Genomic DNA, 15,102 nt, shown 5'->3' on the forward strand with positions numbered 1-15,102 from the left:
TACCAGTGGCTTCATCAGTGTAGGGATCTTTTGGAAGCACTGCCTCCTTGCCCGTCCTTACAGGTCTAATAATTTCACTGTCAGTAGAATCGTCAAACCAGCTATTCACATCTTTGATATCACTGGGAATATCTGATAAATTATTGTTAAATACTTCTGGAAGTACATCAGTTGTTTTTCCTTCTTTTCTGAGAAAGGGCGTTTCTTTTTTTCTTTTTTTAATTTTTCGAGACAGGGTCTCTCTGTAGCTTTGGAGTCTGTCCTGGAACTAGCTCCCGTAGGCCAGGCTGGCCTGGAACTCATGGAGATCCACCTGCCTCTGTCTCTGTAGTGCGGGGATTAAAGGCGTGCGCCACCGGCCGAGAAAGGGCATTTCTAAAAGCGTCAGGAACTTGAAGATAAAGACTATTTGAATGACCAAAACACAATGTAACTGTAATGGGTTTGTGCAATTATACAGGTTTTTTTTTTTTTTTTTTTTTTTTAGCCTGCATGGTTTCCACCAGTGCGATTGCTTCATTCGATATGGACAAGACTGTGTATCGACACCTAACATTCATAACAGATGGAGTGTGAAAAAACGAGGAAACTCGTGAGCGGTCCTTATACAGAGAAACCGTATTTTGAAAAAGCAAAGTAAGATTTATTTTTAGTTTAGGCGTGAAGTGCGTAGTGCCTGTGGAGGCCAGAAGAGGGGGTCAGATCCCTTGGCATTGGGGGCAGTTGTGAACTGCCTAACCTGGGTGCTGGGAACCCAGTTCTCTGCAAAAGTAGCAAGTGCTCTCAACAGCTGAACCATCTCTCAGGCCTATACATACAATCTTAAAAAAAACCTATTTAACTATGTGTCTGGGTGTTTTGCCTGTGTGTCTCTGCACCAGTTGCATGGGTACTGGAAATAGAACCCAGGTCCTCTGGAGGATCAGTTAGCTCTCTTAACAGATGAGCCACCTCTCCAGCCCCTAAAATAAATCTCAAAGACGATGATGGCAATAACAAGAAGCAGTTGAAAATAAACCATCTTTCTCAGCTCCTCTGTGCAGTCCTCCTGGGTTGAACTTCTTGTCCTCTCCAGCTTCAGGGATGTTGCGTCATCGCGTAGGGACGTAGCTGCTTCGGGCGCGCGCCTGCAGACGTGTACCTGACGTCACCACGCAGGACCTAGCAACAGCGCAGGCTCGGGGGCCCAGTCCGTTATGGCTGCCGCCGCCCTGGGCAGGATGAGCCGGGCTGCGCGAGAGAAGATGCTTCCCGGGCCGGGCACCCGGGGCCTCGGAGCGCTGACGCGGTTGCTGGTGCTGGCGTTGCTGCTCGCGCCCGTCCTGTGCTCTGGTAATGGACGCGGGATGGCGGCGAGGGTGCGGGCCGGGCTCAGTGGGGACCGAGCGCCGCCGACTCACGGCGCTTCTCACCCGCCGAGTTCCTGCGGCCGAAGCTGGGCCCGGGCGTCTGGAGCGCTCCCAGTGCGGTCTCTCCAGGCCCGATAAGTGGGGTCGTGAGATTCCGGAACCCGAGTGGGTGGGCGGGGACGGGAGGTGGCTGTGGCGTGGACAGAGTCGCGAAGAGTACGCTCCTTGGAGGAAGAGCGCTCGGGGTGGGGGCGGGAGGTCCCCACAGTGCTTGAGAATGGGGCGTTCGGAGGTCTTGTGGATTGGTTGGGAGACAGCCTGAAGTGATGGCCGGGGTTGGGGAGAGCTATGTCGTCTAGAGAGGGGATTGAGGTTGGGGGGCAAGCAAGGCTAGGCAAGTTTTTGTTTTGTTTTGTCCTGGAAAAGGTGAGGTCAGAGATTAAGACAGCGTCAGTGACCCAGTGCCCGGACTGAACTGATTATTTCAGAGTGGAAGAGGGGGCAACTATTTGTGGGTTCCATCTCTGGGTGGTTCTGGGGCTGTTGACAGAGGCGGAGTCCAGGGGCTCTGGACTGCTGAGGGTCTTGGGAGGAGGAGCGGAGTTTAGAAACAAAGGGCAGTCTTTGTCAGTAGTGACACCCACCCCTCCTGCCTTGAGATTTAACTAGAACACCTTTGCCTCATTCTAGTGGATCTGTAGTATTTGAGTATTTGAGACAGAAGTTTTTGCAGATGTTACAACATAAATCAGGATATTAAAGCCTTTATTGAAAAGGAAATCTGTAAACTGTGGCAGAGATTTAGTGGGGAAACCCTACTGTTGAGAACTTAATAGTTAAGCAATATTTGAGTAGTTATGTTTTTCATTCCGTCCAAGCTGCCATCCTTCTCTCCCCAAATCTTTGTTGAGTTTTTTGTTTTTTTCTTCAGATGAAAAGTAGCGTGATCAAGGATCGTTTTCTTTGCCAAGGGGAACGATCCAGCCAATCACTGATTCCTTTATTTCGGTGCTGGGTTGCGTGCACAGTTTCCTCAACAACACTGAAGACAGGCAACCGACTGTCCTACCAGGAGGATTTTGGAGTTTGTGGGGAAGGACTGGCGTTTCCAGGGCTTTTCTATCGTTGTAGAATATAGCGAGGATATCCCGGTGGATGCAGACGTAATTGCTTTGATTATTTAATCATCTAACGGCAGCTCTAGGAGGGATCTGACACCCCTGGCCTCTGTGGGTACTGCACCTAGGTGTGTGTCACCCATAACCACCCCCCACTCTTAAGCTTGTGTGTGTGTCTCTCTCTCACACACGCCTACACCTGTTGCCTTTAAACTAGGGGCAGTACCAATTTGGATGGGGTCCAGAAGGGACATTTAGCCATCTCTCAGTGATACCTCTGTTTGTGAAGCTCAGACATGAAGTCCGTGAAGTCGGAGCTGTCTGACTTCCCTGGTCCTGAGTTTTCTTTATCTGACTAGATCGACTCATCTTTGCATCAGGTGGTCCAGGTAAAACCTTGGCTTGTTTTCCTGTGCTATACTGGTGTGTTTCTTCCACATTTTATGTCCTGGCTTCCTGGGTACGTTGGTGTAGGCATTCACCGATGAGGAGGGAGCCCGCCTGACAGATTGAGGGAAGGGCCTTTGAGGAGGCACAGAGTGGTGTAGAGATGCTCTTTAGGGTGTAGTGTGCATTGTGAGGAGATCAGGTTGGTTGTGAGTGCGGTTTGTGTTTGTTCTTTGAGTGGTGTGACCTTTTCAGAAGATGGTATGGGGAGCAGTTAGGGAGATTAGGAAGTGGCCAAAGGGAAGATCAGATTGTTGGTTCTCTCTCTCTCTCTCTCTCTCTCTCTCTCTCTCTCTCTCTGTATAGGACCGAGGAGTTCTTCCTTCCACCGTGTGAGTTCTAAAGTACAGACTCCCTTACTTGCCCAGCCACTTCTCTGTCCCTCAGATTGGATCTTGTGGACAGTTACTAAGACTGGCATTTTCAAGAAAGGGGAGCTTAAAGGGTTAAAAAAAATTGTGTGCTGTTTGCCTGCCTGCCTGCTGTCTGTGGACATGTGTGGTGGGTGTCAGCCGAGGGCCGAGCATTGTTGAGTTGCAGGTGGTTGTGAGCCACCCTGTATGGGTGTTGGGAACAGAAATCTGTTCCTCTGGAAAGCAGTGTGTCGTCTTAACCGCCGAGCCATCTCTCGAGCCCGCTAAAGGAAGTTTTACGTAGAGGAATGTGTAGAAACTTCTGTAAGTTTCTACAAGATGGCAGTGGGGTTGGAGTGGAGATAAGACTGGTCACTTGCAAAGCTGAGAGGATGGTGACTTGGACTAGCCATTGCATGGAAGTGAAAACCTTCAACTCTTATGCTTGGTGCTAGGTATAGGCATTTATTTATTTGTGTGTGTGTAGGGTGGGGTGCGGTGCCAGAGTGTGAATGGAGGCCAGAGGAACTCAGGGTTCTTTGTTTCCACCATGTCTTTTGTTCTAGTTGGATTAGTTTGCTTCCTTCACTTTTGAATTCTGAGAGTTCTTTATTTTAGGAACACATACTTTGTTGGGTATGGGACTTGCAAGTGGCTGTCTTTTTATCTTGTGAGACTCTGACAGAACAAGAATTTTGTCTTTTGGAGACTAGCAGTTGCCAGTTTTCCCTTTAATGCATTCTGCTTTCACTTTTGGGTGAAATTTAAGAACTCCTTTCCCAGCTCCAGATATCAAAGACTTTTCTCCTTTGTCTTTTTCTAGTTTTATCCTTTAATTTTTTATATTTTGCATGACTTATGCTTAGTTAATTTTTGTTTAAGGTGTAAAAGTTCCCTGTGGGTTTCTCTGGCTCGATAGTGTGTGGATTACACTGATGGACTTTACACATGTTGTCGGTCTTGCAGTGTAAACAGCAGCAGCTCCCCCACGTGCTCTTCCTAACTTCTGTGAGTGTTGGGGGTTGAACCCAGGACCTTGTCTCACACAGCTGGGTCCATCATTCCTTACTGTTGCTGGGGTAGAGAACCTGAGGAGATTTGACAGGAGGCAGGGTTAGTGCCTGTTATTTCAGAGGGTTCCGTCTGTGGCTGCCTGGTGCATCGCTGCTGCCCTGCGGTGAGCTGGAGCGTGGAGGAACGTGTGGCAGAGGAGGCTGCTCACCTGTAGAGCCTGAATGAGCAGCGTCTGGTGGCTTGTGGAAGTTCTCTTCGGATGATCATTTTTCTGAGAGAAGTTAGACAGTGGTTGTCACCGGGTGACGGGGTGGGGGTGGGGTGGAGAGTACCAGAGAAGGTGTTGGAAGTGTCAGGACGCTTCAGGGAGCAGGAAGGAAATGGACTAGGAAATTACAGAATAAGTGCTTAGTGTTAAGCAGAGTGTAGAAGCTTCCACATTGAATTTCAGATGAAATGAAAGCTGTGGGCAGCTACGTGGTGTACTTGGGGACAGACGCACGCCCTTGCCAGATGAGTGAGGCAGTGTGTGAGCGTGAAGGCAACTGTGCATTGGCCACAGCACTGAACCCTGTTAGGAGAAGAGATTTTTTTTTTGTTTGTTTGTTTATTTATTAAAGATTTATGCCTCCTCCCCGCCACCGCCTCCCATTTCCCTCCCCCTCCCCCGATCAAGTCCCCCTCCCTCGTCAGCCCAAAGATCAATCAGGGTTCCCTGCCCTGTGCGAAGACTAAGGACCACCCACCTCCATCCAGGTCTAGTAAGGTGAGCATCCAAACTGCGTAGGCTCCCACAGAGCCAGTACGTGCAGTAGGATCAAAAACCCATTGCCATTGTTGTTGAGTTCTCAGTAGTCCTCACTGTCCGCTATGTTCAGCGAGTCCGGTTTTATCCCATGCTTTTTCAGACCCAGGCCAGCTGGCCTTGGTGAGTTCCCGATAGAACATCCCCATTGTCTCAGTGTGTGGGTGCACCCCTCGCGGTCCTGAGTTCCTTGCTTGTGCTCTCTTTCCTTTTGCTCCTGATTTGGACCTTGAGCTTTCAGTCCGGTGCTCCAATGTGGGTCTCTGTCTCTGTCTCCTTTCATCGCCTGATGAAGGTTAATATTCAGGAGGATGCTTATATGTTTTCCTTTGGGTTCACTTTCTTATTTAGCTTCTCTAGGATCACGAATTAAAGGCTCAATGTCCTTTATTTATGGCTAGAAACCAAATATGAGTGAGTACATCCCATGTTCCTCTTTTTGGGTCTGGCTTACCTCACTCAGGATAGTGTTTTCTATTTCTGTCCATTTGTATGCAAAATTCAGGAAGTCATTGTTTTTTACTGCTGAGTAGTACTCTAATATGTATATATTCCATACTTTCTTCATCCATTCTTCCATTGAAGAGCATCTAGGTTGTTTTCAGGTTCTGGCTATTACAAACAATGCTGCTATAAACATAGTTGAGCATATACTTTTGTTGTATGATAGGGCATCTCTTGGGTATATTGCCAAGAGTAGTATTGCTGGGTCCAGGGGTAGGTTGATCCCGAATTTCCTGAGAAACCGCCATATTGCTTTCCAAAGTGGTTGCACAAGTTTGCATTCCCACCAGCAATGGATGAGTGTACCCCTTTCTCCACAACCTCTCCAGCAAAGGCTATCATTGGTGTTTTTTATTTTAGCCATTCTGACAGGTGTAAGATGGTATCTTAAAGTTGTCTTGATTTGCATTTCCCTGATCGCTAAGGAAGTTGAGCATGATCTTAAGTGTCTTTTGGCCATTTGAACTTCTTCTGTTGAGAATTTTCTGTTCAGCTCAGTGCCCCATTTTATAATTGGGTTGATTAGCCTTTTATGGTCTAATTTCTTGAGTTCTTTATATATTTTGGAGATCAGACCTTTGTCAGTTGCGGGGTTGGTGAAGATCTTCTCCCAGTCAGTGGGTTGCCTTTTTGTCTTGGTGACAGTGTCATTTGCTTTACAGAAGCTTCTCGGTCTCAGGAGGTCCCTTTTATTCAATGATATCCTTAATGTCTGTGCTGCTGGAGTTATACGTAGGAAGTGGTTTCCTGTGCCCATGTGTTGTAGAGTACTTCCCACTTTCTCTTCGATCAGGTTCAGTGTCTTCGGACTAATATTGAGGTCTTTAATCCATTTGGACTTGATTTTTGTGCATGGCAGGAGAAGAGATTTTATCGGTAAGATTTGGTGGTGGCCACCAGGGGCTGAAAAAGGGAGGGTGGGTGTTTAAGCCTTAATGGATTGAGAAAACCAGCGAATGAATCAGAAAGCCACCAGCATTCCCGGAAGCCGTGTGCTGCAGAGGGTGTGGGGGAGAGCAGGTCATGGTGGACCCAGAGGCCATGGGGTAGGTTGGGCTGACTCAGCAGAAGAGAGGAGGATTTTGAAATCCAGATAGGAGCTCTTTAGCTGAGTGAGGACCCTGTAATTAGCAGCTAAAGTCTTAGAATGAGGGGCCTTCTAGGAGTTGGTGATAGGTGTGCGTAGAGGGCTGCACCCCTCCTCCAATCTGCAAGGCTGCGGGAGAGAAGCCAGCTGTGGAGTAGAAGGGCTGCAGGACCAGTGTGTTTAGAAGGAATCAGGTTTCTGTTAGACCAACAGGGATGCCTGAGGAGATTCCCCAGGGCCCAGTGAGGGTTTCTGTGTAGTCACCCCTGCCCGTCCCAGCTCAGGTCCTTTAGAGACACTCCAAAAAGTTAGACAGGAAGACTGACTTGTTTGTTTGTTTTAGAGACAGGGTCTCATATAGCTCAGGGTACCCTCGATGTAACTGTGAAGACTAAGGGTAACCTTTAACTCCAGAGCCTCCTGCCTCCTCTGCTCCATGCTGGTATCGCTCGTGTGTATTGCTATGCTTGGCTCTAATTTACTATCTTAATATTTATTTTTCTGGTGCTAGGAATCAAACCTAGTGCCCCACAAATACTAGACTACATCCCTAATCCTACTGTCTTTTGAAAGAATTTTTGTTGTTAGAAAGTATTTTTCTGGGAGACTTCTGTCCTATTAAGACCCTATCCCCTTTTCTGTGTACAAAGTAGATGTCAACTGTGTTACTTAAAAGAGACAGTGTTCATATGAACAGTTGTTTTCTCTGTGTGTGCATATTTGTGAAGGCCTGGGACTTGTCTTTATAGTCTGAAGGTTTAGAGCACACATAACAAGGTATGTTTGTTTGTTTGAAGAGTAATTAAAGGTGGCCCCAAAGTTCTTCAGCAGAGGCGACATTCAGCTAGAGACTGGCCTGTTCAGCTTCAGCAGCTGTCCTCTGGACTAGACCGCATTGGTTCTTTCTACTGTGTGGAGTTCCTTCTGGAAGTCTTAGCTGTACTTTAGCAGACCTCCCTGAGGAAGTAGAGGCACAGGCTGGAAGATTGTGCAAGCATTTGGCTTCATTTTCCACCCGGAGGCTGCCTTTATTTTTTTTATTATTATTTATTTATTTATTTTTTGGTTTTTCGAGACAGGGTTTCTCTGTGGTTTTGGAGCCTGTCCTGGAACTAGCTCTTGTAGACCAGGCTGGTCTCGAACTCACAGAGATCTGCCTGCCTCTGCCTCCCGAGTGCTGGGATTAAAGGCGTGCGCCACCACCCCCCGGCCCTGCCTTTATTTTTAAAGTGGGCTGTAATTTAGCTTGCAGGTTCTAGTTTCAGGTTCCCATCCCTTAGAATTTTGATGTTTTGTAAATTTTTTAAATTTTATTTATTTTTGAAGAATCTTCAAGTATGACTTAGAAATGCTGTCAACAACTACTCTGTAGCCTTGTGTGCTGGTTATGCGCTTGAAACAGGAATTTTTAGAGTAAAAGCCTGAACTCTGGCTGCCCTGGCAAACTAGGCTCTGCCACCTACCCCAATATGCAAATTAGATCAAGGACTGGTGAAAAGCAGAGAATTAATGTGGCCATACTGGGAAGAGGTAGAAACCAAGAAAGGGGAGCAGTGACCCCAAAGTCCTCTTTTCGGGATCCTAAAACCTTTTAAGTTTATGCATGGGGCAGGGAGGGGGCAGATTGCGCATAACTGAGCATCCTGTTCAGGATGTGGTCTGGGATTCTTGTTTCTAGTTTGATTCTGCAAGTCAGAAGACCTATTGCTTGAGGAGACATGGTGGTTTGGGGGATGCACTTCTGTTTCGGGGTGCACCATCTCCCCAGTGAGCCACTGCTCTGTCCTTGGAGGGTCTGCTCAGCAGACTTGAGTGCCTGCAGGGTTAGGGCAGCAACTTATTTCTCTGCTTGCAGCCTTGAAAGGGGATGATGCAGACCTGACAGATGTGTCCTGAGTGCTTATCTTACCTGTAGAGGGAAGCAGGACACAGAGAAATGAAGGCTTTTAAGCGTGGTCACTTTCTGAGCTCCAGTTGAGGGGCCAGTTTTTAGCAAAAGCAGTTTCTAAGTACCTGTCTCATAGTGTGCTTAGTTCTAGCTTGTGTGTGCGTGTGTGTGTATGTGTGTGTGTACGTGCCTTGACCTAGGATTAGCCTCCTCTCTTTCTGCTGTGGGGGTGAAGTGGAGCCTGGACAAGACTGGCTGAAATCCATTCTTTGGTAAAGGGAAACAGTAGGTTGTCTGGGCTGACTTTGCCCGACCTGAAATCAAATGTTTGTTTGCTCTTTGAGTAGCAGACTGTGCCGCAGTGAGTTTTTTGCTTTGTTCAATTTGTTACTGAGCAAAATAATTATTACCTGAGATTAACTGACCAAGAAGAAATGTAATTGAATGCTGGCCATTGAGACTTCACTGGATCTTAAGAGAAAGCTGCAGGAATTTATTATACTGAAGAGAAATGCTTAGTAAAAAAATTGATAAATGCTGTTTTCTCTTACTAGAGAGAAAAAGTTGGCAATGTTGGGGTGCTTTTGTTTTTCAGGTACTGTAGAGAACATGCCACGCAACCCCACTACTTCTCCTCCAGCTGCACTGACAGCTGGAAACAGCACCAAACCTTCTGTTTCCCAGATCAGCACCACTTCTCCGCTGCCAGCCAGTACACAGAAAAATGGAGGCACCTCTGTGGCACCCACCCTCTCCACTGCTCCTTCTGTGTCCCAGGACGAGGCTGATAGCAATGAAGATCCCAGCATGGAGGAGGAGGATCTTCTGGCACTCAACAGTTCCCCATCCACAGCCAAAGACACTCTGGACAATGGGGACTATGGAGAGCCAGACTACGACTGGACCACCAACCCCAGGGACGAGGAGCCTGATGATAATATAAACATAGAGATAAGCAGAGAGGACAGGCACTTCAGGGGCTTTGAGGACTCAGTGAAGGTGGTGAAGCTCCCGCCCCCAAACAGAGAAGATAGCCATTTCTTTTTCCATCTCCTTATTTTTGCTTTCTGTGCAGCTGTTGTTTATGTAACGTACCACAACAAAAGGAAGGTAAGTTGGGATTTTAGCCCCTTCTGTAGTGCTCCATTGTCTCAGCCATACTGTGTAAATCCTTTCAGTCGGGTTGACCGTGGTGATAAAACGGTAGCATTTCTATTGAAGCTGCGGCTCTGGTACATTAGACAATGGGGATAATGCTCCATGTGCTTCTAGGAAATTACTTGTTTTCCCCCCATAATAAATGAAGCCAAAGTCTAGCGAGTTACTTATTTTTCAGACAGGGTCTTACTATATAGCCCTGGCTGTATGGTATTCACTGTGTAGATCAAGCTGACCTTTGAACTCAAAGATCCACCTGTTTCTGTCTCCCTTCCAAGTCCTGGGGTCAAAGGCATGCGCTCCTCATCTGTCTTGCATTTCTTAATTTAGTAATGATAGTTTGGTGGGAATACTTGTGGGGCAAGAATACTAATTGAATACTCCTTTTAATTTATTATGTGTTGACAATGATTTGACAGTAATGTTATTTTCTGGTTGTACGAGAATTGGGCTGAGGATGTGGCTCCATTGATAGGAATGCTTTCTTAGCATCCATGAAGCCCTGGGCTCACTTCCGAGCACTACATAAACCTGAGATTACAGCACACTTCTGTAGTAACAGGAGAATCAGGAGGATCAGAGATTCAAGGCTTTTCATTGTCATCTCTGACTGCATATTGAGGGTCAGGCTAGCTTGGAATATATATATAAGACCATGCCCCTCATGCTCCCCCCTCCACCAAAAAAGGAGGAAATAAAAGGTCTTTATGTATAGCCAGGTGTAGTGGTAGGTACATGCTTGTAATTTTGGCATCTTGACACTTGGGAGGTAGAGGTAGAGGCAGGTGGACCACTGTTGTTCAAGGCCAAACTAGAGTATGCAAAACTGTCTCCAAACTAAACACACAACCAGGGATGGCGAGATGGCTCGGTGATTAAGAGCATTGGCTGGTTTTGCAGAGGACTAGGTTTCTATTCCTACCACCCACAGGTTTATAACCTGTAACTCCTGTTCCAGAGGTTCTGGCAATAAGTAATTAAGTAAGTAAGTAAGATAAATAAATAAATGGATCTGGCCATTAAAAAAAAAAACCAGATGCCCAGAACAATATGTTTAATGTAGAAAATTCAGAAATCTGAAGACTTTAGGGGAAAAAAAAATTTAAGCTGCTACTCAGAGCATTAAAAAATATTTTAGTGTATTTCTGGTCCACAAATATACATATACATGCATGCTGTAATTTTTTTTTTTTTCTTTCTCAAGACAGGGTTTCTCTGTGTAGCCCTGGCTGTCCTTGAACTCACTGTGTAGAGCAGGTTGACCTTGAACTCACTGAGATCCACCTGCCTCTGCCTCCCAAGTTCTGGGATTGAAGGCATGCGCCACCACCACTTGGCTACATGCCGTAATTTTTTTTTTTTTGATTTATTATTATGTATTCTCAGTTTTCTGTCTGCATGTATGTCTGCAGGCCAGAAGAGGGCACCAGATCTCATTACAGATGGTTGTGAGCCACCATGTGGTTGCTGGGAATTGAACTCAGGACCTTTGGAAGAGCAGGCAGTGCTCTTAACCACTGAGCTCTCTCTCCAGCCCATGCTGTGATTTTGTTGTTGTTGTTGTTTGTTTGTTTTGTTTTGTTTTTTGAGATAGGGTTTCTCTGTGTAGCCCTAACTGTCCTAGAATTAGCTCTGTAGACCAGACTGGCCTCAAACTCAGAGAGATCCACCTGCCTCTGCCTCCTGAGTGCTGGGATTAAAGACGTGCCACTGCCTGACTTGTGTATGTTTTCAGAGCTGACTGTTTAGTATTGAATAAGCAATTGGTGTGCTCTTTCCAGTTCTCAACATTTCTTAGTTGCCTGTATTTCTTTGTGTAGGGTTGAGGTCTCATTAGGTTTCCCTGTCCACTTAGCCACCATAACATACTATTTAAAAATATGGTTTTATATTTGCATAATTGATTGTGCTCTGATCCTATTGGACAGTTAGATGATTCCAAGTTTTGGTTCATGATGACCATGTCTGTGCTGGAATTGCTTTCCTGTGTTAAGGAGTAACCTAATAACCTAGGTATAAGCTAATGGGGGCTATGCGCCTTTCGGAATGCTAGAGGAGTGCAGGCACAGCTTTCTCAATAGATGATCCTCTCGAGAGCGTGGTTCTTGTGACTTGCCTTGTGACTCAAGCTGTCTATCTTCCTCGTTGAGGCATTAATTTTCTTACCTGAAAAATTACAACATGGACCAGTTAATTTCAAAATGTCTTTCAGCTCTGAGTGTTGGTGACCCAGTGACAGAAAGCAGCAGACAAACCCCTGGAGTCCCTTCTTAACTGACCTGAGCTGTGTGCTGAAACTTGGGGGGCAGGTAGTCTCCTGGTCTCCACTCCATGCCCACTGAGAAGCATCATTCAGCCTTGTTCACAGGCTGGAAATGGGTGTCATTTTATTATTGTGATAATTAGTTTTGTGTCCCAAAGCCTAAGCAAGATCCTGCTCTTGTTACAAAACCACTACCAGATAAGCTTTCTCTTTGGCGTGTCTAATTGCTTTGTTTTATTTCAGATCTTCCTTCTGGTTCAAAGCAGGAAGTGGCGTGATGGCTTATGTTCTAAAACGGTGGAGTACCGTCGTTTAGACCAGAATGTGAATGAGGCCATGCCTTCTCTGAAGATCACCAATGATTATATTTTCTAAAGCACTGTGATTGGAGTCTGCTTCTTCTGTCATTTTATTTGCTTGACTTTTATATGATGTCGTGCAAATTCTGCCACAGGAAGTGGCGCTTAACCAAGAGGGGGCCCTCTCTTTTGCCTTGGTGCTTTGGGAACTAAATGTCACAAACAAGGAATATATAATTTTTTAATCTGTTCTTTAGAGCTAGATTCAATCAGGTATCTGAAGTGTGAGTTAAACCTTATTGTATATTTTTTGTAGTAGTTATTATTTTCCATTTATCGTGCCTCTGGCAGCACTGTTCCCTTTGAAAGACCCCACACCAGAACTAAAGTCTCATGGGGCCCAGCACTGCTGTTTTTCATCACTCGCTGCTGTCCAAAGCTGGTTTTCCTCTTTCTGTTATTCTATTCCTAATTTTGAGATGGGGTCTTACTGACCAGCCTAGGCTGGCCTCGAACAGTTGGTCGTTGGATTCTCAAATGCTGGTACTGCAGGTGTGGCTGCCCCACCCACTTCCAAATAGCCTATTTTCAAACATATTTTTGTTTGTGTGTGGTACAAACTTTATTATACAAGGATATCATGATATATTTCTTTGTTTTACAGCAACATGTTTGCCACTCTTTCCAAACTGCTTTGAAAGATGGATGGCAAGGCGGGCTCAGTCAGTGAGGGCGCCTGCTGCCAAGCCTGACAGCCCGGGTTCAGTCCCCAGGACCTGCATGGTAGAAGGACAGAGTGAATTCTTGCAGGTTGTTCTCTGACCTCCACATGTGTGCATGGCATTCGTGCACCTACACACATGCTTATACACACAGTGAATAAATGTAATTATTAAGAAGAAACCCGCTTCGGGTGTTTTTTGGCACTTGAGACAGTGTAAGATGACGTGGCCGCTGCTTCACTCACCACACGTTAAGCTGGTTAGGAATTCCTGCAAAATGGCCTGCAGTTCCCAGTGAAGGCAGCCAGATGATAGGTGATATCAGCCATTGGCTAGGGCTGCTGGATGGCGCTTCGGTGGAAGTTGGTAGAACAGCAGTTACGTCAGTCAGCAATTGATTTCAGCCCAGGTTCCAAGGGTTCAGGCGATGAGCAGAGTTTAAAACTCCAGTCAGAGTTTTTTCAGTTTATTTCTTGCTGCACAGTAAATTTGAAGAGACTTTAGAGACCATTATCACTTAAATGATGCCATGTCTCGATCCTGCAGTTAACGTGATAATCTGAATATAGCAGTGACATTCAGACTCCCTACCGTGTTTCATTATGTTGCCCCCCCAAACTGGAATTCTTTACGTATTTCATGTTAGCCTGTCTTTTAGAGTTGGTCAGAATGTAAATGTGTGATTTGAACCATGGTTGACCACCGAGCTTCACTGCAACTCTCCAGAAAGCATAGCCTTCTCTGTATGCTCTGCAGAGCCCAGGCGAGCCAGCAGCCATGCTCCCTGTGTGAGCACAGAAGCAGCAGCGCTGTCCTCCCCTCAGGACAGGTGACTGTCCGAAGGATGGGCAGCGTAGTGAAATGTACCTGGACTGTTTTATTGCAGTAGTTTTTTTCATATTTGAAATTGTATTATTTAATATTTTGAATAAGATTTTAAGAAATAAATGGCAAAGATATAAATCTGTGCTTTTATCAGTGTGTTTATTACAGTGCTGACTTTTGGTGGTTACAGCAGGCCTGTGCTGGGAGGAAGTGAGCCCCAGCCAGTTGTTGCAAGCCCCTTTTCAGCCAAGGAACTCTGCCTCTAGGATGCCACTTGCATTCTGAATGCTTCCTTAGGCCCAGGTTGTCACTGGGTGCTGACGTCTGCTAACACCAGCAAACTGAGATGGCAAAAAAGGCTTGCAGGTGCAGGTCAGTGCAGGGTTTCCTGGTGTGGGCTCCTTGTCTGTGTCCCTGGTGGCCGATCTGGGCTTCCCAGGAACCTCCTGGTGCTGGTAGGTGCTAAAGGTGTTGCCTGCAGTAGCTTCCGACTTTGGGAGTACCAGGTCATGCTGGGGTCAGACAGGCACCTGAACTGCTGGGTGAGGGACCCATGATCCACATTTGAACCTCAGCACTGATGGATCCAGACTGGCCACCTGGAACCTCTGCCCAGGGTTGGCACTGCATGACTTCTCTCTTTGTTAGCTGAAGAGGCACGTGGTAAAACTTGTCAGGCAGGAGGAAACAGTGTTTGTCTGTGGGCAGGCCTGTCTGTCTGTCTTTCATTTTTTGAGACAAGATCTTGCATGTGTCGCCATGCCTGGCCTGGCTAAGGTATCTTTGGGGTGAGGGCTGCTCCTGTGGATTGTTCCACAGACTGTGCTTGACCAGGAAGTGGCTGTTGCTTTCCCCACCCCCAGCCTGGCAGTTCCCACATTCCTTTAAGCCTTATTTAAATTACAGTATCTGAGGAATTAGGAGCAAAGCAGTCCCTGGCTCCTCCCAGGATTGTATAGTTGACACCTGGTCTCCTGCAGCTGCTAGCGGTGAGGACACACCTGCCTGCAGGGTGGGTAGGAACCTGCCTGCAGAGTGGTGACACCTGCACAGCCCTCTGGGAAGATTGAGCCCGCTGATGGTGAGGCCTCCGTGGTGTTTGGATGTGACGGGTGTGTTGAGGAGGCTGCACTTGAGTTTTTCCGCCTGGTTTGATGCTGCAGCTGCTTGTACCCATTCTGGGATCCCCATGAAGCAGTTGAGATTTGTGTAGCCTGCCGGGGCAGAACTCCAGCCAGATTCACAATGTCACAGTCCTTAACTCGGGCTC

The 15,102-nt window shown here is 46.6% G+C and overlaps 1 protein-coding gene across 1 annotated transcript; it reads left to right on the top strand.

The window, feature by feature from the left end:
* Positions 1–1,159: 1,159 nt before the first annotated feature.
* On the top strand, positions 1,160–13,964 carry C7H5orf15 (chromosome 7 C5orf15 homolog). The gene is made up of 3 exons (XM_057776690.1): positions 1,160–1,332; positions 9,161–9,675; positions 12,230–13,964. Exons 1-3 carry the CDS (start codon positions 1,197–1,199, stop codon positions 12,359–12,361), a joined length of 783 nt encoding a protein of 260 aa, XP_057632673.1. The 5' UTR covers positions 1,160–1,196; the 3' UTR covers positions 12,362–13,964.
* The last annotated feature ends 1,138 nt before the right edge of the window (positions 13,965–15,102 follow it).

This window comes from Chionomys nivalis, chromosome 7 (genome assembly GCF_950005125.1).
Source record: "Chionomys nivalis chromosome 7, mChiNiv1.1, whole genome shotgun sequence".
Taxonomy (NCBI): Eukaryota; Metazoa; Chordata; class Mammalia; order Rodentia; family Cricetidae; genus Chionomys; species Chionomys nivalis.

Bases quoted from the DNA above. Each gene is read 5' to 3' on its own strand.
- C7H5orf15 (XM_057776690.1), top strand. From the start codon at position 1,197: ATGGCTGCCGCCGCCCTGGGCAGGATGAGCCGGGCTGCGCGAGAGAAG. The intron at 1,333-9,160 runs GTAATGGACGCG...TTTGTTTTTCAG, and splicing joins CGCGCCCGTCCTGTGCTCTG to GTACTGTAGAGAACATGCCA. The intron at 9,676-12,229 runs GTAAGTTGGGAT...GTTTTATTTCAG, and splicing joins CGTACCACAACAAAAGGAAG to ATCTTCCTTCTGGTTCAAAG.